The sequence below is a fragment of the Mustela lutreola genome, chromosome 10 (genome assembly GCF_030435805.1).
Source record: "Mustela lutreola isolate mMusLut2 chromosome 10, mMusLut2.pri, whole genome shotgun sequence".
NCBI classification, from domain to species: Eukaryota; Metazoa; Chordata; class Mammalia; order Carnivora; family Mustelidae; genus Mustela; species Mustela lutreola.
In genome coordinates, this window is record NC_081299.1 from 15,668,373 (window position 1) to 15,693,420 (window position 25,048).

Sequence of the window (25,048 nt, forward strand, 5' to 3'; positions counted from 1 at the left end):
TTTTTTGGGGGAAGACTACTATTTTTATTGTATTAATAAATCAAAGAAAGCCATCTTAGGAAATGTGTGTTGGTCACATGCCACCCCAAACCACTTGGAGCTGATTGGACGCCCTAGGCTGGCAACTTCCTAGCTGTGTAGCTCTGGGCAAATCCCTTGACCCCTCTGAGCCTCTGTTTTCCAATCTGTAGAATAGGAATAAAAATGACCACCTTCAAGACTGCTGTGAAGATTTAACGGACAACCTGTCCCCTTCTCCCTTTCCTCCCCTCATACCCCCACCCCCTCATCCAAGGGCTTACAGGCCCAGATAATGAGCTCTCCAGAAACCCCCAGGGAAAAATAATTCCTGCTATGCCCCCCCACCCCGCCGCCCCGCAATCCACCATAGGCGAGGTAAGCCTCAAACGAAATGTGCCTGGGAAGCCTTCCAACAGATTCCTGGGTCCTGTTCTGCCAGGGCTGGAAGGGATCCCCTAGCCCAAAGCCCTCACTTACTGGGAGGGGAAGCCAAAAAAGAGCTCAGAGAGGGCAAGCAAGGCATCAAGGAAGACCAGCCAGTGCTGAAGAGTCTGAGTTCAAATCCCATTCTGTGACACTGCCCACTGGGGGACTTTCCACCTTTGAGCTTCATTTTAGTGACCGTCCCCCACGCCCCCACTGTTGTTATAAGGATAAGATGGATGGTATATGTAGAGTACTTAGAACAGTGCTGGTTACTCAGACAGGCTGCGGGGGCTCCAAGAAGAGAAATCCTAGCAAGCTGATGGCAGAGGCAGACCCAGGACCCAGGTCTCTGGCTCCTAACCCAGCGCCCTTCTCCTTCCATCATGTCACCTCCTTCCCCCTCGTCCCCAAGGCTGGGGTGTGGGGCTCCACAGAGGAGGGCTCTGGGAGGGTGGCATTAGGCTGGGGCTTTGTCAGGGGCTGATCAAGGCCTGAGACCCCTCCTATCTCAACCTCTGGGACTTTCAGCAGCTCCCTCCAACAGGTCCTCAGCCCCAGGCAGACCAAGGCCGAGGCAAGGGCAGGAAGGTCTGGCAAGCCAAGGGTGCACGTCCTTGGCAGGGAGAACTCAATCTCCCAGGGACTCGGGTTACCGGAAATGGTAAATCTCCTGCTGTCCGCCACCTCCGACCAGGAATGTCTGCTGCCTGCATGAACACCCTGTCCACTGGCCCCCAGACAGCCAAGGGACAGCCCAGGACCTGAACCACCCGTCACCCCGGGGTCCCTACCCTATCCCTGGGGTTTCTAGTTGACCTCTGGGGCTCTCCAGCCAAAGGGTACCTGCCATTCTAGGGCAGTGGGAATGGCTGTACTTGACTAACCACAGGATAAGAGAGGGCTGGAAGGGGCACCCCAAAAGACGGAGAGCCCCCCCTTAAATCTGATCCATTCACTCCTGACAAACGGAGATCCTGCACTCCAAATCTGGGTGAAAGTTCTGATCTTGTTAGCCCAACCCAGAAAGCGGTGCAGTGGGAGCTTCGGGCAGGACCAACCCAGCTGGAAGCCTGGCTCTGCCACTTTCCAGCTGGCTTGCCTCGGGCGAGTCACCGCAGCACCTCCTGCCACTCAGATGAGTGACAAAGCTGTCACGGGGACCCTGTGAAACTCACGGAGCACAGGGCCTGGCCTGGAGCCAGGGCCCGAAAAATGGCTGTGATCAGAAGGACCCGGAAGAGGAGGGGAGGGAACCAGGAACTGTTAACGTGCGTGGGTATCACGAACCACACACATGTGTTTTCTGCCCTCATGGAGGTGACACTTCACTGGGGACTCGACGGGACCATGAACTGTTAGTTGTCAGAGGGTGAGAATGCTGTGAAGAAAAACACAGCAGAGCAAGGAGGACCAGGACTGTCGCGGTGAGGCCCCTGTTTTACACAGGCCAGTTAGGGAAGGGGACTGATGTGACGAAAACTAGGGCCCAGGGGAAGGGCACTCTGGGGACAGGGAGTCGTGGCTGTCTAGGCCCCAAGGCAGGAGTACCCTTAGAATGTTCTGAAAACAGCCAGAGGGCCGGTTGCCTAACCTTTACAACCGCCCTGAGAATGAGGTATAATTATTATTCCCATTCCCCGGATGAGGCCCAGGAGGAGGCTCCGAGAGGCTTGCCCAAGGTCACAGAAAAAGTGGCAGGGCCAGGATTCCAACCATCTTTCTCAGCAAGATATCCAGGGGCTACTACCATCCCCAGAGCTCCCACGGGGAGGGGCAGGATGGGGAAATGCCCATGAGGTGTCCAAGCCAGAGTCCCAACTGCTCTAGACTGGCTGTGTAGAACGTCTAGACAGTGGTGGTGTGACGCTGTGAAGGCGTCACAATTCCTTGTTGGGCCTCAGTGGCCTCAGCACTCGTGGGCCTGAGAGGCCTGCTTGTCCACTTCCCAGGTGATGAGGGAAGGGGCCAATGGGAGGGGGAGGACAGAACGTGATAATCAGAGGTGACCCCAAGCTCCTCCCTAGACAGGTGTAAATGCCCCGAGGAGCCCCTACCAACCTGAACTGCCCAGGGTGACCTCCTGCCTGGCCCCCAACAGTGTCTGCCCTGCCTATGTCTGCCCGGGCCTTGTCCCCACTCAGCATCCATGGGCCAGCTGCAGCCGGGAACTGGCCCTGCCCTCCAGCTCTAGATGTGCCCCTCATCCCCAGGACCCAGCCCAGGAGCAGCTCCTGGTGTCCTGACCAGGCGGAGGCCCATGATCTGCCTTTGTGACCAAGGGTGATAAACTAGGCCAGCCCTCCAGGGCACTGGGCCAGACCCTGAGGCCCAGCCAAGTGCAAACAACATGCTTGGCGCCCAGATACGGGAGTGTTAGAGCGGGCAGGCTGCCCACTGCCCCCGTCACAACAAACCATCATCTCCGTCCTGCCGAGAGGGGCCCAGGCACCTCCGCTGGGAGCAGGGGACTGCCAGGGGAGGCCTCCGCGGGCACCTCCACGCCCCAGGAATGGGCAGTGGGAATCTCGGAGGCCGGACATGGACATTCCAGATGCCAGCAGCTGAACAGGCAGATCTGCAGAGGCAGCTGAGGGGAGGGGGTGGGAAATTAAGGGGGAAGGGGAGCCTTTTTACCATTACGGGTGGTCAGGGGAGGGACAGGGAGAGCTCCCTGGGAGCTGAGGAGAAAGTAGAGAAGGCACAGACGGACAAACCTGTCCACCTCTGTCAAGGCTCAGGGGTCTCTCCGGCCTCCACAGCCTGGGGGGCTCCAAGCTGGGATGGGGAACCAGTAACAGTAACAATAGCCACCCTTACCCAGTGCGCAAGGCCACCCAATAGAACTTTCTGCAGTGATGTAAATGTTCTGTTTACCCGGTCCAGTCAGGTAGCCATGAGCCACCTGTGGTTACTGAGCACCTGAAATGTGCTGAGGCAATGGAGAAACGAGATTTTTTATTGAAAACTTAAATTTTATTTTATTTAACTAAATCTTAGACTTATTAAGTCATCACCTGTGGCTAGGGCATCTTACTGGGCAGCGCAGATCACACCATCACCAATCCTTCAAAGCAAGCCTGGAGGGGGAGCTGTCTCTGCCCCACAAAGGAGGAAACTGAGGCTTGCCCAAGGCCACACAGCTGGCAAGCCACAGAGGGGAAACCAGAACCCAGGCCTGGCCTTTCCGCTGGGCTCCCCACCCAGGGTTATTGTCAATGCTGGAAAAGACTCACGGAAATTGTACATGTGTAGGCGATCAGGCTGCCCAGTTAATCAGGGCATCAAGTCTCTTGCTTTTGGCTTGAATTCTGTGAGCTAGGCCCGTTATCACACATTGACCAGAAGCTCAGACAAGCCATTTATAAAGTCTTTGATTTCTTGACATGAAGAAAAGTGAAAATGATGATGGAATAATCCCTGCTGGCTAAGGAGCCAGTGTTCGAGAAAAAATGGAAATCTTCAATAACAAGAAAGCTGGACTTGGCCTTCCAGGCCTTATCACTGCAGATGTCACACAGCCCCAGACCCCTGAATGGCACTGGCTTTCACAGGGCACATTTCCTGCCTCTAGGCCTTCGTGAAGGCTGTTCCCTCCTCCTAGAATGCTGTTCCTATGCCTCCCAATCTAATCTACTCGTTGGTCCTTCAAGGCTTTGCTAAATTACCACCTCCACTCTGAAGTCTTTTGGAACCCCCCACAAAGACATCTTCCCCCCACCCCCACGTATCCACAGAACTTAATCCCTACCTTTGACAGGGCTAGAGATTTGGTCTTAATTACAGCCATTTGAGTAAATGTCTCTACTCTCCTGCTGGAACCAATGTTCGTCGGGAACAAGCAATAGGACGGGTTTTCTCATCTTTTACATATATTTTAACCTTAAGATATGTCCCAATGTTGAGCAGCAACTAGTGGATAAGAAACCAGCATATACCAAAGTGAGTTGCATTATAATAGTGACTCAGAAATTTAGGGACTCAATTTTTTAGGGCTCTGCCCTCCTCTCCTGCAATCCCAATGGGAAAGTATCCTTCTTACTCCAGACCTCAGTTTGCACATCTGTCAAATGGAAGGCAGCAATAGGACCGGCTTTGTTGGGAGATTATTTGTACTTATTATATGTATTTAACAAACCCTATTTGCCAGGCACTTGACAGATGTTATCTTCATAACAACCCTATGAGCTCGGTGTTATTATTACTATCCTCATTTTATAGAAGAAGAAACAGGCCATGGTATTTAATAGTTGTAAGAGATAATGCAAGTGTGTGGCGTGGGATAAGTGGTAGAGAAATAAATAGTAACATTTTCATTTCTGGAAAATAAAGAGTCTGTAGAACTGGGGAAAATTTAGGATGCTTCCCCAGGGCTGGGCACATAGTAATTGTTCCTCAAAATACTTGCTGCTAGATGAACTCAGTCTCAAATGTACCAGTAATACACAGGGTGACCCCGAGCAGCCCCTGCTCTGATCCCCTGACCCGTCAGGCAGTGGCCACTGTCCGTACCACAGGGCATGTGAGTAGATTGGTAGAGAAGCCCTTATGGAATGACTTTGGAGTGACCTCTGTCCAGCTGTGCTCATCCCAGTGGTGCATGGAAATAAGAGAGTCTAATTAAATCGTAAAGGCAGGCGATACTCTTGACTTTCTCCAGTCCTGCCAGGAACTTTGATGTACCTCTCCCCAGACCTGGCCCAGCCCAAAAGAGGGGTAGAAGGGGCAGAAGGGGCAGAATTGGGAAAGAGAATGAATATGGATGGAGCTTCTATGCCGGCCATCTCTCCATGCCTCAGTTTTCACAGCAGATGACAGTAATTCCCACATCACAGGAGTGGTTTCAAGATAAAATGAAACCAGCATGGGGCACCTGAGTGGCTCAGTGGGTTAAGCCTCTGCCTTTGACTCAGGTCATGATCTCAGGGTCCTGGGATCGAGCCCTGCATCGGGCTCTCTGCTCGGCGGGGAGTCTGCTTCTCCCTCTCTCTCTCTGCCTGCCTCTCTGCCTATTTGTGATCTGTCTGTCAAATAAATAAATCTTAAAAAAAAAAAAATGAGACCAGTTTCCCTATGAACAGGAATCCTAGGGGGTCTCTTGGGAATCCTGCTAGCACACCTGCACTGACTCAGTAGGTGTGAGTGAGGCCCAGCGGCTGGTGTGTGGACCATCCCCGGAGTCAGAACACCATCTTGCATCGGTTATAACAAAAGTTAACTCTGCTTTTTTTTCTAGAGATTCGGTCCTTAAGAAACATCTTCAGGGGGCCGGAACCATTTTCACCACTGAGAATACTGAGGTTTGCTTCCAGCAACTTGCCCAAGTACAGAAGGCTAGAAGGAGGCAGAAGCAGGATTCACGGCCAAGTCTGCGGATCTGTCTTCCCCATGCGTCATGTCACCCCAGGCCCCACCCGCTTGGAGCAGCAGCCAGAGGCACAGGGCTGAGCACTCAGCAGCCCTACCCCTCCAGCCACATCGCCAGCCCCTGCTGGGCCCACCAGGCCTCTGGGCACGGGCCCAGATGCCCCCAAACGAGGTCCTGGGCCATCACCTCCACTCCCCGCAAGGCCTCCCCCTTCCATCGCCTTATAAAGCGGCCGGAGCCGCTCTTCTCCAAGTTGCAGTTAATTTTATATGGCGCGAACCCACTGTCCTCTCACGGCGGCCTCGGCCCCGCGGCTTCACACATTCCTTCTGGAGCAACATTACCTAATTTAACCATAGCCCCTGCTCTCCGGGGCTCTCAAAATAGCAGCTGCCAGTGGGGGAATATGCCCTAATGTTATCAAAATAAACTTCTCCCTCCTCCCCCACTTTGCCTGCACCAACCTCAGGACCCAGGAGCTGGGGAAGGGGGGGCACCGAGGAGGCCTGGGGGAGACCCAGAGAGCCTGCAGAGCCCTGTTCTCTCCAGCCAGCCAGCCTTCTCATACATGTCCTCTTCAAACAAGTTCCCGGGACCTGCCCATCCCCCGCCTCCTCCCAGATCCCCCAGCCATGGGCCCAACACCCATGGGCCACGGCTGCTCTGGTTTTACCGAGGACCAGGGTTCAACTTTCACTTTCTCCTAATAACAAAAACTACAACAGTAATAATTTCTTCCCTTCCCTGGCTATTAATTACGAGCTACATACTCTCCACCCGTTGGCTCGCGGACACCCACAAAGTAGGCATTAGTACTCTCTTGTTTCAGATGAGGACATCGGTACTTGGAAAGGTAAAGTGACATGCCCAGGGTCACACAGGCCCAGGTACCAGAGTTGGGGTCAGAAGCCAAGCCCAGCTGCCCCAAAGCCCTAACCCTCACACGGCCTTCCAGCTGGGACTCCCGGGGGTGGGGGGGCTCTGAGCCTGGGTGAGGAAGAGCACAAGGCTTCTTCTGGGCTGGGGGCCTTGCTCACCTGATGTGTGACTGTACGGACACGGCTGGCACCAAAGCACAGGGGCCTATGATGCCTACCTCCCATTTCACCCAGATCCTATGGGCCCTAATCCTGGGCCCCAGGGGCACAGGCTGGCCTGTCAATCTGTGACTCTAAGACCCTACTGCCTGCTCCCCCCTCCAACCCCCCTCCACGTGCCTCAGAGCTGAGCTGCCACATTAAAGCAGGGAACACCCAAGCCGCTTGCTAACATACCTCGGGTGCAACCAGTGGTTAAGGCACTGAGGGGGCGGGCCTCCCCGTCCCCTGCTGCCCAGAATAATCATTAACCGTAGCAGAACCAAGGCACTGAGCGGAGGCAGGAGCCCGGGTGGAGGCTGGGGCACCGAGGGGCCCGGTTCTCCAGGGGGTGGCCTGGACCACCTGGCTGACTCGGGCTGGCCAGTTAAGCTCGACCTGGTGTCACTAGGACAGGTGGCCCGGCTAATGCCCTGGGGGCATTTACAAGAGTCCAGGCCCCCTCTTCCCTTACAACCTGTCCTGCCCCGCTCCCCTTCAACACTGTGAAGACCCATAGGGAAGAGTGCTGGACAGAAGGATGGACTCTGGGGCTTGGGACCTTCCCAGAGGGCAGGGGAGGAGGGGGCAGGACAAAACGGAGCCTGCATGTTTACCTACGGCCAAGTCATCTTCCATGTTTACCTACGGTCAGGGGTCATCTTCAAAGGGGGCAAAAGAAAACCACAAAAGAGTGGTTCCTGTTATTTGTCGACGGTCTCTTCTGGCTGTAGGAGATGTACATGATCTCTTGTCTTCCCCCAAAATCCCACCAAGAAGGTATTGCCACTCCCAGCTGACAGATGAGGTTCAGAGAGGTTCAGCCACCGGCCCAGCAACACAGAGCAGTAAGTGATGGAACCAGGACAAGACTCATGGCTGTGTCTCCTGTCTATGACACTATCCCTAGGTACAACCTGCAGAGTTAAATGGAGAATTAATGGATGGAGGGCCAAGAGGCCACTGAAAGAGCTCCCCAAGTCCTGGCCAGAACCCCCAGGGTGAGAGAGCTGTAGGGGTGGTAAAGAGGGAGGGCCCCCACCCCAGTCTGGATGCACCAAGTAAAGGTGGTCCCTGGGGCTACCAGCACCTGTCAGGGCAAGAGCTGAGCCTTCTGGAAGATGGGGGGCGGGACCTCTTTTGGAGTGCCCAAGGGAGGAGGGTGGGACCTGCAACCCCCTCCCCCAGGAGTTCTCCAGCCTCCTCCTCCTCCAAGGAGAGAATTCCCTTAAGTTGCTCAGGTGAAACCAAGGTGAGGCCTGGGCAGGCTGAAAGCTTTGATCTTATCACACATTCCTGCCCCAGCCATCCCTTCCCTGCTCCCCACCTCACCTCCCCCTACCCAGGAGGCAGAACACCGGGCTGACTTAACCCTTTCAAATCAAATCCAGGCCAGAGCTGGTCTCTGCCTCCCTTTCCCTCGAGCTTCAGGCCCACCCCCTTCATCCAGCCTAACATCACAGAGCCCCACACCCGGGGCTTCCATTTCTCCTAAATTAATCAGGCTCAGCATAAATAACCCCGGTGATTTTCCACACCCGAGAACTCATCTGAGATGCCCAACAAAACCAGCCTGCTCTCTTCTCCAGCCCTATGGGTCTTCTCGCCTGCCCTAGCCCAGGGGGGCCATGTCCCCGGGTCCCCTCTTTCCACAAGAACAGGCTGCCAAGTCACTACTAACAAATGCGGGCTTAGACGAAGTCACAAAGACTCCAGATCGTCTCCCCGAGGCCACGTGGCCATGAAAACCTGCTCTTGCACACCACTCTCCCCAGGCCCACACCTCGTATGGACCAGTCCAGCAACCAGCAGGCCTCCCTCTCAGACTCTAAAGCTCCATTAACCCCCTGGCTGGTTTATACCTAACACAGGGCCTGGCCTAGGGCTGGCACTCCATAAAAGTTTGCTGGATGAATGAATGGCCCCATTTTGCCTCCGGGGGACGTGAAGCTCAGCAAAGTTGGAGACTTGTCCAGGATCACACAGGAGGAGTATAGGAGTCCCGTGACCCCCAAAGCTAATGTGCAGTCACTAAACACTGACAGCTCCCCTGTTGTTAGCTCAGCCTCAAGGGAAACCCATGTGGGCAGGCCGCCACAGAAGGGATCTCGTGTGCATAGGAAAGGACAGGTGAGGTCTAAGGGAGCAGACAGCCACCTCCTCCATCTGGTTCCCTCGTTCAGGGCCTGGCACCTGGGCACTGGTAGCATCAGTGAGGGATGATGTAGGACTGGTCACAGGGGAGGCTCTGAAGAATGGCGTACCACCATCCCTTGAGGGAAAGCCAGTGGTTTTCTCCAAGATCTCAACACTCCCGCTCCTCTGGGTTGGCGGGGGGACCAAAGAGAAAGAAAGAAATCCATTTCGTGGATAGAAAAATCAAGCCCAGGAAAGAGGGTCAGCAGTTGGTTGGCAACTAAGTGGCAGCCAGGGGCCTTGACCTCCTGCCTCCTGGTCAGGCCAGGTAAAGGGTGAGGACCCAAGATGGATGTCACCTCAGCTAGCTTGGTGGCTTCCTTTCATTCTTTTCCTCATGTTAATGACTCCAGCAGCAGCCCTGGGCCTTCCTGCCCACACACTGGACAACAATGTGAATCCAGGGACAATGGGGACAGATGACTTCTGGCCCCTTGGCCCAGATGCCTTCCTCCCCCACCAGCCAAATCCTCTAGGCTCTTTAGGTCCTGTTGCCTCCGCAAGGTCTTCCAGGCACGAAATCCATCTTTTCCTTCCCTGGCAACCTGTTCCTGTCTGCACTGTGAGTTGCACTGGGTGCTTCTGATTCATGGGACCTGCCTCTCTAAGACCCAGGGACCCCGGAGAGGAGGGACCCTGCCTCTCACTTCTCCCAGGAGGACTGTCAGATACGGATTCCACTACCACCTTCCTTGGCACCTGGCTGTGTGATCTTGGGCCAGTCACGGCTCTCCACGGAGCTGCTTCTTCGTGGGAAAAGGAGGTAGAATCCCAACTACATGGGCAAGTTGACAACGCAGATAAAACACCTAGTACGATGTCTAGCACACAGTAGGTCCTCAGGCAATGAATGAATGAATGAATGAATGGGAAAATTCCTGACTCTTGCACTGCTCAGGGATGCTCGGATGACTCAGTTTGGGACTTATGTGTAGATTATGCCTCCCCAATGGGCCATGTGGTCTGTGTCTTCTCTTCCACACAGGTCCCTGGGATGGAGGTGGGCACAAGGCTGATTCCGAGTGAGTCCCGTTTGGCAAAAATTCACTGAATTCCTAATGGCAAAACGTGCAGTTCCCACGAGGAGCTTGGGACCTGACTGAGAAAGATCCACCTTCCCAGGGGTCTCAGTCCCAGGGAAAGCCAAATCCATCTCCCGGGGGAATGTTATCACTAAGTTGGGATGGAGGCCAAGGGGCAAAAGGCACCCAAGCCCTCGAAGTCGGAACGAGATAAGCCCACATGGCAGATACACAGTTTGCTGTACCCTCTGCCAAGGCCAGCCCCGTCCACCTCCTCCGTGTAGCCTGTCCTGCCTGTGCCAGTCCTCCAGTCCTCCCTGACTGTCCTCTCTCTATACCAGCCGACTGGATCCACAGAAGAAGGGATGACAGCTTTGGAGGCAGACAACCTGGACCCCACTTCCAGCTGTGCCACATATGAGATGGATGAATTGGGCCAACCATGTCCCTGCTGTGCCTCAGTTTCCCCCTCTGCAAAATGGCAAAAATAATGCCAACCTTGAGATTCCTGGGATTATATGCAATAATGCCTGCTGGGAGAGAGCCCCGTGTGGGGCTTGGCTCAAGACAGGGTGGCGGTTTTTAATCAAGAGAAGACATGCGCGCTCGCTGAGCACTGGCTGATGATCAACGTGACTGGGGTCCCTGGGGAGGAGCCCCAGGAGGTCCCTGGGCTGAGAGAAGACCCTGGTCTGGCCTCAGGAAACTCCAAGGTCTCTGTTCTTCTGGCCCAAGGGTCGCAGGAAGGCAAACAGCAGGAGAGGGAGAAAGCGAAGTGACAGAGGCCGCTGGGGCCAGGATTTATGAAGCCAGAACTTCAATCCATCCAGCCCAGCGAGGCATCCAAGAAGAGGCATGATCCCAGTTCCCAACTATTTGAAAACTGGAACCACCAAACAAGGAGAGGGGATGAGTCAGCTGGGGTGAGGAGGGGAGGCCAGCAGCAGCAGGAGGTGGGGGCCAGATCTGGCTCCTTGCGGGTGAGCAGGGGAAGGCGGGGAAGGCAGAGGTGGGGTCAGGGACCTGGAGGTGGGCTGGGAAGGGGCCAGAGGCAGCTGGGAATTCCCAGCCCCATGCCAGGAGACCATCTGTGAGGTCACCCGAGGCCACTCTGAAGTCCTCCCCCTGCCAAGCCCCAGGCTGCCTCCCACTCCCCACAGACTGGGACTGGGGGAAAGATGGGGAACGATGCCAGATGCAAGAAAATGAAACACCTGGACGCGACACACCCTCGTGGGGAAGGGGCAGGTCTCTAGCCAGCAGCCCAAGCCCCAGGCACAGGGTGGAGGGACAGGTTACCACGCACTCCTGCATCTCTTTCCCTTTGCCCCGATGCTTCTCTGCGAGCTCACAGGGGTCAGAGTAAGGGCTGTGCGGCTCCACTGACCCTATAGGATCCCTCGGGACCTCCCTGGGCAAGGTCTTATCTCCTCCAGGAAGCCCCCTCGTCACACCCCTTAAGATGCGCCAACATCCTTTCTGCCCCCCTGTGGGAGCTACTTGGCCACACCTCTTGTTGCTCAGAGCCCACCAACGGCACACATCTGGGAAGGGGACAATGCATCCACAGGCTCGAGCCTTTCCCAAGCCACACCCTGGGGTGTGCCCCCCTCCTGCTCCCCCAGCAGGAAGGAGCAATCAGGGTGGAAGGCTGGACTCTGTCCTGCAGCTGTGGCTGCAGTGGGGGAGGGGGGCAGTGACAGATCAGAGGCTGTTACATCCAGAGCCCTTGGAGCGCGAGAGAGGAGAGAAGCAACAGCTTTCATCTACGCGGTCATTCATTCCACAAGCGGGGTCCTGGGTCAGTCGCTGGCAGCAGTTTTGATCAGAAGGTGTGGCATGCTGGGCAACTCAGAACCCTTAGTCAAACATCACTCTGGCCTTGCCCTCAGCAGGAACAATTCGCACAAAACAGCCACCATTTGTCCAACACCTATTTCCCTTCACACACCGAGCAAAGTGCAACTTCTGGGTCTCACGTACACTGGGGAAACGGGCATCACGATCCCTATTTCTGACTTGAGGCTCAGACAGACAAAGCAACTTACCCAAGGTCACACAGCCAGGTGGGGCTGAGCGAAGGCTTGAAGGCAGGGCCCTTTGAGCCCACACTTTCCCTCGATCGTGGTGCCCAAGAAAGGGGCTTTGAGTCCAGAGTGGAAACAGACAAGGGGAAGACAGTAGTGTGGGCACCACAGCTTAGGCCCCATTTTCCAGGTCTCCGCAGAGAGCAGAGGCTAGGAAGGACAGCTCCCCTGTTGCCCAGGGGCCAAAGCAGCCCCTTCTCTATCCTCAGCAAGGAGCTCGGCCTTCTGGGCCTGCTGACTTCTCCCAAGGCCATTCACATATTCACTCGATCAATGTTCAGCTACTGTCTACTGTGGCCTAGCACCAGGCACAGAGCAATGAACAGAATCTGAGTCCATGTCTTTATGATGCTTCCCTGCTAGACTGGGAATAATAATAAACACATAATAAACACATAGATACACAAACATGAGCTCGGGCTGTGGGGTCCTAAGGGGCCCGTGCCTGCAGTTCCATATGTGGCAAGACCCCCCCACTCCGCCAGCACCCAATTCACAGGACAGTGTAGAGGTCTCAGCTCTGGCTGGGGGTCAAGGGGTGGGGTGGGGGGGCTGACTGTCCTCGCTCTGAGTTGGTCCTATGCTGCCCCCATCGCTAGGCCTTCCCCTCCAATGCCTCCCAGAGTTTTCCCTTTTTTTTTTTTTTTTTTTAATTTTATTTATTTATTTGACAGACAGAGATCACAAGTAGGCAAAGAGGCAGGCACAGAGAGGGGGAAGCAGGATCTCTGCTCAGCAGAGAGCTCATATGGGGCTCGATCCCAGGACCCTGGGATCATGACCTGAACCGAAGGCAGAGGCTTTAACCCACTGAGCCACCCAGGCGCCCCGAGTTTTCCCGTCTTAATTAGTGTCTGCTCCATACTTCCAGATGCTCACCCCACAGACTGGGGAGACCTCCCTGACTCCTCTCTTTCTGTCCTACCCCATACCCAATCAAGCCATCAGCCAATTTTGTCAGCCCTAACTTCAAAATATCTTCAGGGATCAACTGCTTCTTCCCACTTCCATCGCCCTGGTGTGAGTTCCCCTTGTCTTTGGCTGGGATCGCGGCTTGCTTGCTTTTGGCCTTGACCCTCCACATCCTCTTCTCTGCAAAGCAAGAGAAGTGGCCTCTCATCTCACTCAGAAGCCAATCCAAAGGCCTTCCCATGGCCAAGGCTGAGCACGTGGACCATGCTCCCCCTCACTCACCCTGCTCCAAACACACGCCGGAGGCCCCCAGGGCCTTTGCACTAGCTGTTCCCTCTGCCTAGAGTGCCCCGTCCCCAGGCATCTGTAGGTTTCACACCCTCACTTCTTTCAGATGCTTCTGTCCAAGGATTATCTTCTCAGAGGCTTTTCCTGACCCTCATCCCTGATGGGGATCAACACCTCATCGCTCTCTCCACCCTCTTTCCTGCTTTATCTTTCCTTGTAAGCACTATCGCCATCTGACATTACTGTCTTCCGGCACGGGCTATACTGCAAGTAACGTGAGGGAAGGAAATTTGACCTTTTGTTCCCTGCTGTGACCTCAGCACCTAGAACAAGGTCAGACACTTAGTAGATACTCAATAAATACTTGTTGAATGAATTTCATGTCTAAGGTGCAGCCGTAGGGGACTTTAGCTTATGGACTATTTAATCACATCCACCATCGGTCCATTCATTCATTCACCGCACATCACAGGCCTCTGTGCCCCAGATGCCCCCCCTACAAACCAGAGCAATAGAGAAACAGGGTGCCCTCCTCTGTGCCTCAGGGAAAGGGCTCTGTCTGGTAGGTAGCCAGGAGCTCTCCTAAGGACACCTCAAGGATGCCACTGGGATGCTCTAAGGTCGCTGCAACTGTGGCACACGCAGGCGTGGGGAAAACAGGGGAGGGTGGGTTCTGGGGGCGGCTGACACTTGAAGGCCCCACATTCCCAGGCCTCAAAGAGCCGCCTTGTTCTCAGGGCTTTCGGGCTTTCGTGATGATGCCCCTAGCCCAGCCACCCCCAGCAGCCACAAGCCACTCCCCTCTCAAGGCCACTATTGACACGGACCCAACCCAACGCCAGCAGTGAGGCTGGCGGCTCCCCGCGAAGTGAGTTCCACACATTCTTCAAGGTTTCAGTCAGCCAGCTCTGGGCGCTGGGGCAGGCCAGCAGGCCCCTGCTGGGCCCTGGGAGTAGGAGGGGGCAGCAAGGCTAAAGAGGCCAAGGCTTGGGCTCGGGGAACATTCCAGCAGGGCTAGGATCTTCAGCCCAACCTCCCTTTTCCTGGAAGAAGGGAGTTGGGGGCAAGGCCAGGATGGGCCCTGGGAGGAGAGGGCACTGTGCTCACCCTATCCTTGGGAAGCTACTAGGGGATGGAGTCAAGTTCACCCATTCGTTCTCCAGCCTGACCTCTCCAGCTGGGATGGACTAGGGAGGGGGGCCAGGGGCCAGAGCTGAGAGCCCTTCCCACACATCCCAAGTGGTGAAGGGTCCAGAACCTACATGTCTGGCCTCCCAGTGGCCTCTGCATCGTGGCTCTGTATCTCTCCACATCTTGCCTGGCCCTTCCCACTCCCCGTCCTGAGAGTCTCCCCACAAGGCCGAGTAGCCTTGGAGCCTCTGCAGACTCACCCTAAACCTTGAGTCCCCAGGGAACAACCAGGGGAAACCAGTGAGGGCTCCATGCACCCCGGCTGAACTTTCTTCCCCCTCACACCCTACACAGGGTGGGGCCCGGCCTGACCCCCTTGGGCCTGAAAGTCCTAGGATTAATTCAACTGTCTATAGGACCTCGGGGAATATTCGATGAGGAAATTAACTAACAAAACTACAAATAAACAGGTGATCCCGCAAATAGCCACCCTGGAGTTAGGTCTTTCTAGGCTCCCTCCAGGACAGGCATCCCTAGGAGGTTGGATGGACAAGGCATACCCATCCCGAGCACCTTTGTTCCTGAAGCCAGGCCCAGATATTCCTTGTCTGAGAGCAGCTTCTCTACGACCTCAGACCTGAGTTCTTACTTTTATCAACGTGAGCATGGGGCGCCTGGGTGGCTCAGTGGGTTAAAGCCTCTGCTTTCGGCTCAGGTCATGATCCCAGGGTCCTGGGATCGAGCCCCGCATTGGGCTCTCTGCTCGGCGGGGAGCCTGCTTCCTCCTCTCTCTGAATGCCTCTCTGCCTACTTGTGATCTCTGTCTGTCAAATAAATAAATAAAATCTTTAAAAAAAAAAAAAAAAAAAAAACATGAGCGACAACAGTTTTATCAACATCTAGTGCTAGCTATAAGCAAGTGGGATACGAGGCAGAGTAGCAAGAAGAGCTTTGTCTGCCTTCAAAGCTGGGCTCACAGTATCACCAAGGATGTGTGTCTGTGAGCTACTGGGCAAGTTATGTAACCTCTCTGTTCCTCGATGTCCTCTGCTTAGAGAATGGGGACCATATCAGGAGCTATGCGTTAATGCATTCAACAGATATGTTAACCAAGCACTTACTACCTGCCAGATGCTAAAGGTACAGCAGCAGTGAACAAGAACACACAAGGTCCTGCTCTCATGGATCTTAAATTGGTGGGGGGTGAGGGGAAGAGATAAATAAGTAAACAAATACTTGCAGATAGCAACAAGAAAAAAAAATAAAGCAGTGTAAGGGGACAGAGAATGTGGGCAGAGCAGTCAGGGACTTAAGAGAAGGGAGGCAGAGGGTCATGTAGCTATCTGAAGGACAACAAACCTTCTAGGTAGAAGGAACAGCAGATGCAAAGGCCCTGGGGTGGGAGTGTGTTTGGCATATTTGAGAAACAAAGACCAGTATAGCTAGAGTGAGTAAGCAAAGGGAAAGTTGGCAAGAGGAGAGATTTTGAGAGGGAGCGGGGGAGGCCGGATCCCAAAGGGCCTTGTGGGCTATATTAGGTCAGGGGCTTGAGTCTGATCTTGAGCAGCAGGGGGAATGCAGGGAGGATCCGAGCAGGGGAATGGCATGCGAGAATCTGCTGAGAAACTTTGTGTCTACAAACAGTAGGCACTCAATAAATGTGAACTGTCCATATTATTTTATCATCATCTGGCCTGGCACCCCAAGACCTCCCTCCCTAGCACTCCAAGCTCTGAACCCAGTCATCTTCTGCCACCTTCCTTCTAACCCTCTTTCCCCAGCTGCGCCTCAGATCCACAGATCCCAACATGCCTGCGCTGAGCCTGAGAACAGGCCCGGGCCAAGCCAGGTGGGGGCCACTACTCCCCAGACATAGGGAGCTGGGCCTAGTGTATGGGGGGGGGTCCATCTCTGCCCCTTCCAACCTCCACCTCCCTCCATGGCCTAAGGCCCTCCCTCCAGAAGTCCCAAGGCACACTTACAAGCATACCCCACCCCAACCAGGTCTAGAGCAAGAGGGGCTGGAGGCTGGGGGCTGGGAGGCAGGGGGTTGGGCAGGGCAGCCAGTTATGTCCAGGGGAGGGCTGAGATAGTGCTGCCCCTGAGGGAAGGGGAGGCTCCTCCAGCTCCTCCATTACCCCCATCCACCCACAGGCTCCCTAGTGCGGAAACCCAGGCGAGGCAGGAAACAGGTATCTCAGTGACTTCCCTCCTCAGCCCTGAAAACACCGTAATCATGGCAGCCCTCTCAGGATTCCTGTCTCCTGGCAGGGCTGGCCCCAAGAAAGGAAGGGCTAAGGCCCCAGCAGGAAGAAAAGGGATCAGCAGGCCAAGGCAGGCACTGAGTCACCCAGGCCTGGCCCCCACCCCCAGCAAGCCTCTCCACCTCCTCTGAACTGAAATTACTCCCACACTTAATCACAGACCACTGCTTCCTCTGTCTCCTGCCCCCAGTGATGTCTTGAGCTCCCTAAGGACCACCTTACCTTCCTCTTGTGTAGATGTGAACCAAAGGGCAGAAAAGATAAAGGACAGTGGGTGAGGAGGAGCCCAAGCCTTGCTAGGACACTGGGTTGGGAATCTGATGTCATTGAAAATGTGTAATAAACTTCTTATCCCATTTTACAGATGTGAAAACTGAGGCCACGAAAAAGAAATGGCCTCAGATCACAGGCTAGAAAATTACAGAGCTGGGATCCAGACTTCTTGGGTCCAAGCTCTTTCCAGCTCTCCATCATTAGTCAGGGGTGGGACAGTGAAGACCTCGGTGTGGTTGCTGAGGAGACTATAATCCCACAGGATTGGAACTGCCTGTTTACCCATCTCAGTTCTGGGAAAGCAAAGACAGGGCCTGTTCTTGCTCACCCATAAGCCCCAGCCCCTAGTGCAGTGCCAGATGCATGGTACACAGTAGGTGCTTAGCACTGTCTGCTGAATGAATGAACCCCCAAACTCCCACTGACTGTCATGGAATGCTGTTCAATGAAGATATGTTGAATGAATGAGTGAATGAGATGACTGGCTGCAATCTGGAATTTCTGTGGAAATTTCTCCTGCGCACAGCAAATAACTCCACCCACCTCCTCACTCTAGCCATGGTAGGACCCAGCATCCTGGAGCCCCTCAGCAGGGGAGCAGAGCTGGGGGAGTTCCAGAAAAGGAAGACATCCCATGTGCTATGTTGGTGCCTACTTTTTGGAAAAATAAAGATCAAGTTTGGATCAAGATGGGATGCAACAGGACAACGGGATGTGCTGGGGTGAGAGGCTGAGAGAGGAGATTAAGGAACCAGTGCAGATGGGGAGTGGGGGGAGGAGAGGTTCTAGGTGGGCGGGGCTAGAGAGCTGAGGGGTCAGGTCTGGGGTGGGGGTTCAGGAGTGACTCAGGAGGGCAGAGGTGAGACAGAACTAGCCAGGCGAGGACAGGGATTCAGTCACTGGGTAAACACTGGCTTAGAGAAAAGTCCCTTTCTTGGCTCTGAGAAGGTGGTGGGGGGCAGGGGGCAGGGACAGGGACCGCCTAGGACCACCTCAAAGAGGGTGGGGGAGGCCCTGTGGTTCACCAGGGGAGGCCCAGCTCCTCAGATGTGCCCCCACCCACTTCTGCCACCAGCTGCCTGCCCACGGACCCTGCCCCGCCCTTCTCGAGTTCACTCAGGTCCTCAGAGCCTCTCCTGGCCAAGCATTCCTTTTCTCTGCACGGGCCCATCCAAGCTCAGAGCAGGGAAGTGGGCTGTAGTGGCAGGCCCACCCCTGCACCTGAGACCGCAGAAGAGAAAAGCTAGGAAACAGACCTAGGTCCAGTACCAGGCACTTCCACCGCCTTCCATGCCGTCCTGCCAACCAGCTTTCAGCTGTATACACTTTGAGACGTGCATTTTGAGTTCCCTTTGGGCTTGCCCGAGGTCACATAGCCACCCGGTGAGGAGCAGGGATAGATTCAAGTCCTGAGCTGTAGGGCTCCAGGGCCCGTGGGTGTTCCACACAAACCTCAGTTGTGTCCGAAATGGGTTTTACTTGTGCCTTCCCGGTCACTAGCTCCCAAAGGGGCCAGACGAGCTGGTAAAGTTCCGGTGAGGATTGATAGTCTCCCCATCATCACTGAGTGCCCCCTTTCCAAGCTGGCACAGAAAAGGGTGCCCTTGCCCCGCCAAGTTCCCGCCCTGCTCGAAGTTTCTCCACTTGGTCCCCAGGAATGGCAGGCCAGGCCATGCCTAGCGCGATTGGAGACTCAGCAACGTGGCCGGGCGACCCACGGGCTCTCACGCGGCCCCGCCCCCGGCCCCACGCAGGTTTCCCCGGGCGCCTTTCGGAACCACCCCACGGTGGAGGGTGGCGCCGGCCTGTGCTCGCCCGGGGTCCCTGGCAAGCGCCCCCTTCCCGGGCCAGAGTCCCAACCAAGTTGGCTGGCGCAGCGAGCGAGGCCCGGGGCGCTCCCGCCCTCCACCACCCACTCCCCGCCCCCGGCCCCGCACACTCACCGCGAGCAGCCGCCCGTGCAGCAGCAGCGCCAGCAGCAGCGCGCCCGCCGCCCGCTGTCCCATGGCCCGGCCGGCTCTGCTCCCTCTCTCACTCGGCGTCAGCCCGCAGCCGCCCGCTCGCCAGCCTGCGGAATCCTCGGGACGGCGCGGCCCGCTCCCGCCGCCCCAACCTCTCCCGCGGCCCGCCCCGCCCCGCCCTCGCAGCCGTCCGCCCCGCCCTCGGGAACCGGGCCCCGCCCCCGGTCCGCCCCGCCCCGCCCCGCGGCGCCAGGCCCCGCCCCCGGACCGCGGGCGCCGCTAGCCGGAGCCCGAGCGGGCCGCGCAGCCAACTGGGCCTTTGTCTGGGCCCCCCCAGCCCCCTCGGCGCGGGCCGCGGCCCAGCCCGGCTTCCCGCCAAACCCGGCCTGGAGTGTGGGATGGGACGGGGCCGGGGCCCTGCGCGCGGGCCCCCACAGCCCCTCCCCGAGCTCGCGACCCCTGCACGGACCCCCAAACTCGCTCTCACCCTCTTTCACACCGTGCAACGTGACTCTTCACTCGGGCCGTGAGAGCTCCCCACGCTTTCACACGCGCAGCCTGAACACTGCGCACCTGGGGACGCACGGCGCGCGCGCACACACACACACACACACACACGCATATGCCACACTGTTCCCCCTACGACCCTTCACACTTGCGTCCTCACTCCCAACCGGCGCACAGCGACAGACTTCACCCACTCAGACGCACACTTGATCAATTTTTTTTTTTTAAGATTTTATTTATTTATTTGACAGAGAGAGATAACAAGTAGACGGAGAGGCAGGCAGAGAGAGAGAGTGGTGGGGAAGCAGGCTCCCTGCTGAGCAGAGAGCCCCATGCGGGATTTGATTGCAGGACCCTGAGATCATGACCTGAGTCGAAGGCAGCGGCTTAACCCACTGAGCCATCCAGGCGCCCACATTTGATCAATCTCAAAAAGTGTCACCCTGCAGGTGACACAGCGGGCACGACTTTTACACACGCTGCTGCTCACGTTCCAATTCACATTTTTACACAGACTCACAAACGCGAACCCTAGACCTCAAAGCGTCAGGACATGTTTTCACACACAAATTCTGCACAGGCACTCCCGGCTCACACACAAGCGAACATCATTTGCTCACGCACAGGTTGGCCTTTTTCACATTTTCTCCTGCACTAACCACAGCGCCTTATAGTGGGCACTCGAGAGTGAACTGAATTGCCCCTCACACACACCATTTTCCCCATAAACCACTCACAGACCAACTTGGATTGACATAAATCAGAGCCTGGGGAGAGGGGTGCAGAGACACACGGCTCGCGCACACACAGGCCCAGACGCAGATTCTTGGGTGGTAAATCCCCCTCCTGTATGATCTGACACACACACACCCACAGACAGCACCCTTGGCCTTGCCACTGGGCCTCTCTGCCTGCGCTTAGGTCTCCCTTCCGCCTGAAAATTTCCAGAGCAACCCAGGCTGATGGGTGGAGAGAAACCAGCGTGTGTGTGCATGTGTGCATGTAGCTTAGAGGAAAGTCTTTTGAGTAATGACGAGGGAGAATAAAAACTGAAATCTCCATTGTTTCCTGTGAGATTTGTTAGGTTCCAGAGACTCAGGGCTGGGTTTGAGGTCAGAAGTGAGGTGAACTGTGGACAGAAGGAAATGCCCAGCTAACTGGATGGCACCAGGCCGGGCTCCGGAAGGTGTGTTCCCTGTGATAATGGCCTGCAAGCTCCCGGGCACTCTGTGGCCTCCCATACAGACACTGGGGGGATGGAGAGAATGCTGGCATCCTGACTCTCCCCACCCCCAGATAGATGCTTTATCCTCAAAAGATTGGGTTCTTCACCCTGTGGGCCGTATTTCTGGGGGACCAGCTCAGAGCGTCCTTCCCTAGCCCCAACCCAGATGCCAGGCACACCACTGAGTAAGGGCTGTTATTACTGTTACGGCTCCCAACAGGGAGATATAGGTGGAGCAGAAGAGGGAGGTCTGATCTTGGAAGGAAGAAGCCTTCCTTCTTTTCCTAAATAAACCCCTGATCTGTTAAAGGCGAAGGGCAGGATATAGTCCCTGTCCCCCTGTCCCCACATTGTTCTCAGTCTGATGGAGAATCCTGCCTCCACCGCCTCACTGTGCAGCCTTGAGCAAATGAGTCAACCTTCTGATGCCTCAGTCTCATCATCTAGAAAATAGGAAAAGAAGAATCATACTAAGACCTCTCTCACAGTGTTGCTGAGGGCTAAAATGAATTAATATGTTTATTTAAAAAAACAAACAAACCAGTTTCAGGTACATAGGAAGCACACAATGAAAGGTACCATTTCTCTTACTGTTGTCTCTGGGTGAGTACCTAAACTGAAGAGGGGGACACACTCTGCCTTCCGGGGGCTCTGGTCTGAGGGAGGAGCGACTCCTGCACGAATGTGTAGTTTCTAACCTGTAGGCTAGAGGCGGCCTTTGCCCCACAGATCTCTAGTCTGGCGCTCGGAGCTGGGGGAACTCCCATCCTGGGGAAAAAGCCTGCAAAACTTCACTGACTTCAGCGCTGGCAGGTAGCCAGCCTTGGTGGCAGGGTTTTTCCGAGGCCTTGCCTGTCTGCGGAGGGTCAGCATCCGTGACAAATCACATTTTGTGAGTTGCCTCGGTGTCTTTTCCCCACCTCGGGCCCTTTAAGTCCCAGAGCTTTGGCTTCTTGCACGATTTGCTCATGAGCAAAGGGAAAAGGGGAACAAGCAGCCCTTTGTAGATGTCTGGTCAAGGCTAAACCCGAGCTATAAGTCTCACTTGCTAAAAGAGGTCGGGGAGAGAGAGATGGTAAAGCTGAAGACTGGAGACTGGAAAGAGCTGGGCTGACACAGAGGGCAGGAAAATATGGCCTGTCTAGAAAGCCTTCCAGAGGAACCCCACCCACCCTGAGGACTGGTCACCGGCCTATTTATTCTGCATCCTTTCCTCCCCACTAAAGGATTTGGCCAGCTCTGTTTTCTTTTGCCGTCCTCGATATCTTTAGTAAATGTTCTCAAGTTGCTTTGTCTGGGGCCTGGCTATCTCCTCATATGGCTTCGAAGAGAAGCAGGAGCAAGGAGGCTTTGCTGAGTCTCGGAGGCGCCTGTAAATCGTGCTGTGCGTACTCATAGCTCAGGGTGCTCGTCATCCTCTTGGAGAGAAACAATTCAAGTCTTGCCCAAGGTGCCTTAGATAAGGAGAGACAACAAGAGTTTGGGTAGGTTAGAGCAGCCAAACAGTCTGGCTTCTATGAAACAGGAGTTGGGTGCCTTCTGGAACCCGTAGCTGGAGTTTGTGGGTCATCTTGTTTGCCACTCCAACATTGCCAGGACTCAGCTTTTCCTGGCTTCCACGTCCACTCCAAATCTTCTCTCTGCTTTAGGGCTTCTCCTTCCTTCCTTCCTTCTTTTCTTTTCTTCATTCCTTCAGAGCTGCAGTGAATGGTTGGGCAGGTTGTTCACTGAACAAAGGTATGCAGCCAAGTGGGCCTTGGCTTTGGGACTCTATCTGCCCCGGGGGGGGGGGGGGACCTTTTGTTCATTTGAGTGAAGGTGGCACTGTATGGGCTCACTGTGGACTTACATTCATTCAATTATGAAATAAACACCTATTTTGTACAAAGGTTCCAGTGCCTATGTGTGCAAACAGATGCAGGCAGGGTCAGGATATATCCCTGGGTGAGAATGTGGAATGGGAAAATTGGTACTGAAAGGGAGTGGAGATGGAGGAGAGGAAACTTGGAGGTGATGTGAAGAAGAGGACACAGGTCTAAGCAGGCAGCAAAAGTTCTTGTGGAGAAGGAGAGAACCTTCCAGGCCTGGCAAGATATAGTCCCCTGCTTTTCTCCAGCCACATCTCTCCCCCAACCTGGTCTCTCCATGTATTTTTCCTTCTCCTTGAGTGTTTTTCCCACCCAACATCCAACCACCTCCCTTCATCCTACTATCTTCTAGCATTTAGTTCCAAGATTATGCCACCACAGGAGACTTCTCTGCCCTCCCAGGCTGGGTCATGTTCCCTGTTGTACTTTCCCATAACCTACCTCCCCTAAGCTTCTCTTTCAACATTTTTACAATTGCAATAAATTAGAAGATTGTTTAATATTGTGAGGCCTGGGGTGCCCAGGTCGCTCAATCGGTGAAGTGTCTGCCTTCCCCTCAGGTCATGATCCCAGGGTCCTGGGATCGAGTCCTGCATCGGGCTTCCCACTGAGCTGGGAGTCTGTGCCTCCCTCTCCCTCAGCCCCTCCCCTCACTCTTGTGCACTCTTTCTCTCTCAAATAAACAAATTCTTTTAAAAATATATTATGAGGCTTAATAAAGGCAGGGAGTGTGATGGTCTGGCTTCTGTTTTGTTCCCAGCTACATCCCCTGTGAAGGGCATAGTGCCTGGCAGAGAGCTGGCATTGGAATAATTTCACTTGAATGGAAGACCAAGTTGGTTCAAGCATGGCTTAAAGATGTAAATGGGGCGCCTGGGTGGCTCAGTGGGTTAAGTCTCTGCCTTCGGCTCAGGTCATGATCTCAGGGTCCTGGGATGGAGCCCCACATTGGGATTTCTACTCAGCGGGGAGCCTGCTTCCTCCCCTCTCTCTGCCTGCCTCTCTGCCTGCTTGTGATCTCTCTCTCTGTCAAATAAATGAATAAAATCTTTAAAAAAAATGTAAATGTCCCCCTTTTGGCTTGTACTTGGGGCAGATAAATTCCCCTCGCTGTTGGATCGACACTGAATTTCCTTTGATGACCCCCGCATTCCTTGTGGGGCGTTGGCAAGTGAGAGTATTTTGTTAGGGCCCTTTTCTAGACAAGGAAACTGGGGCCCCCAGAGCATGAAGTGGCTGGCCTAGATCACACACAGTCAGTCAGTAGGAGGTAGGGCCAGGATTCAGATCCACGTCTGTCTGACTCTAGAACCCACATTCTCTACCGCATCCAATTCTGCTTCCCGCTAAGCAGAGGTGTGACTTTTTTGAAAATGGCCTTGGAGTTGGCCCCTCTGTCCTCTCTAGGTATCTCCCCCCAAACCCATTGTGGTTATTAATCACTTTCTTGCTGAGCTCCCACCCTGGGGCCAAAGCCCCGGGGCAGGGTTCCCCAACCTGTGCTCAGGGACCACCTGCCCTCTGAGATGCTCCTTTAGATAAGCGTTTCCCTTGCTCAAGGAGTTTGGGAACCCTGTGCTCTTCCTTACACTTTGGCCATCTCAAGGGCCACCGACACAGGAAAGTTCCTGAGCAGGCCTCCAGTCAAGTCGCCTGGCCAACTCTATTTAATCCAGCATTCCTCAAGATACTTGAGAAAGGAGCCCATTTGTTTTTATGAAAAAAATCATTTAACATCTCACAAGACGGGTATTTCTCATAACATGCTTTGCAAATACGGCCTCCGAGCTCGCTCCTGAGCTGACCATAAATGGTCTCTATAATTTGAATTTGTCACTCAAGCTCCCCCTCCTCCAGCTTGGCTGGAATTCTTACAGCTTCCACACACCCCACCCCACCCCCCACATTCCTGCCCATGCACTCCTGCTTTAGCTATAGAAAGAAGACTTCTGTGCAGGGCCCGGAGCCGGTGCTCCCTCAAGCCTCATTTCCCTTCCTTTATTACTGTCCACACATGCATTTTTACCTCAAGGGATCACCGTTATGGGTACCAGTTTGTGTCTTGTTTCTCCTGCCTGACATTCTTTTCAGAAACATGGTTCTACATGTCAGGAAAGACCAGGGCTACTTACAAATGGCTCTGTGGCTCCGTGCGTCACAAACTTTATTAGCAGTCCAAGATGAGATAAGAAACTTGCTCATAAATTAGCTGTCTGGGTAAGCACCCCGTTTCACTCAGCTGACTAATCTTTTCTTGCCATACAGGCTCCATACTGGAAACCGTGGACAGACACACGTATGGGCTACACGGTCTTGATTGTGGATGGAAACTGTGAGCAATTGGTGGGTTGGCTCCTTTGGCACTCCTCTTGACTTTGCCCATCAGAGTTCTAATAACTATTTGGTATTGTGTCTCCTCAACACCC

General features: G+C 54.7%; 1 protein-coding gene across 4 annotated transcripts in view; it reads right to left on the minus strand.

Annotated features, from left to right (window-relative positions):
• HSPG2 (heparan sulfate proteoglycan 2) overlaps window positions 1-19,165 on the minus strand; it is a 98,770-nt gene extending 79,605 nt beyond the window's left edge. For 2 of the 4 annotated variants that reach the window (XM_059138362.1, XM_059138360.1), the window contains exon 1: window positions 19,005-19,165. In XM_059138362.1, the coding sequence (XP_058994345.1) occupies window positions 19,005-19,067 (63 nt within the window). In that variant the 5' untranslated portion in view covers window positions 19,068-19,165. The remainder of the gene's footprint in view (window positions 1-19,004) is intronic. The other 2 variants (XM_059138364.1, XM_059138363.1) reach the window with 1 other exon arrangement.
• Between the last annotated feature and the right edge of the window lie 5,883 nt (window positions 19,166-25,048).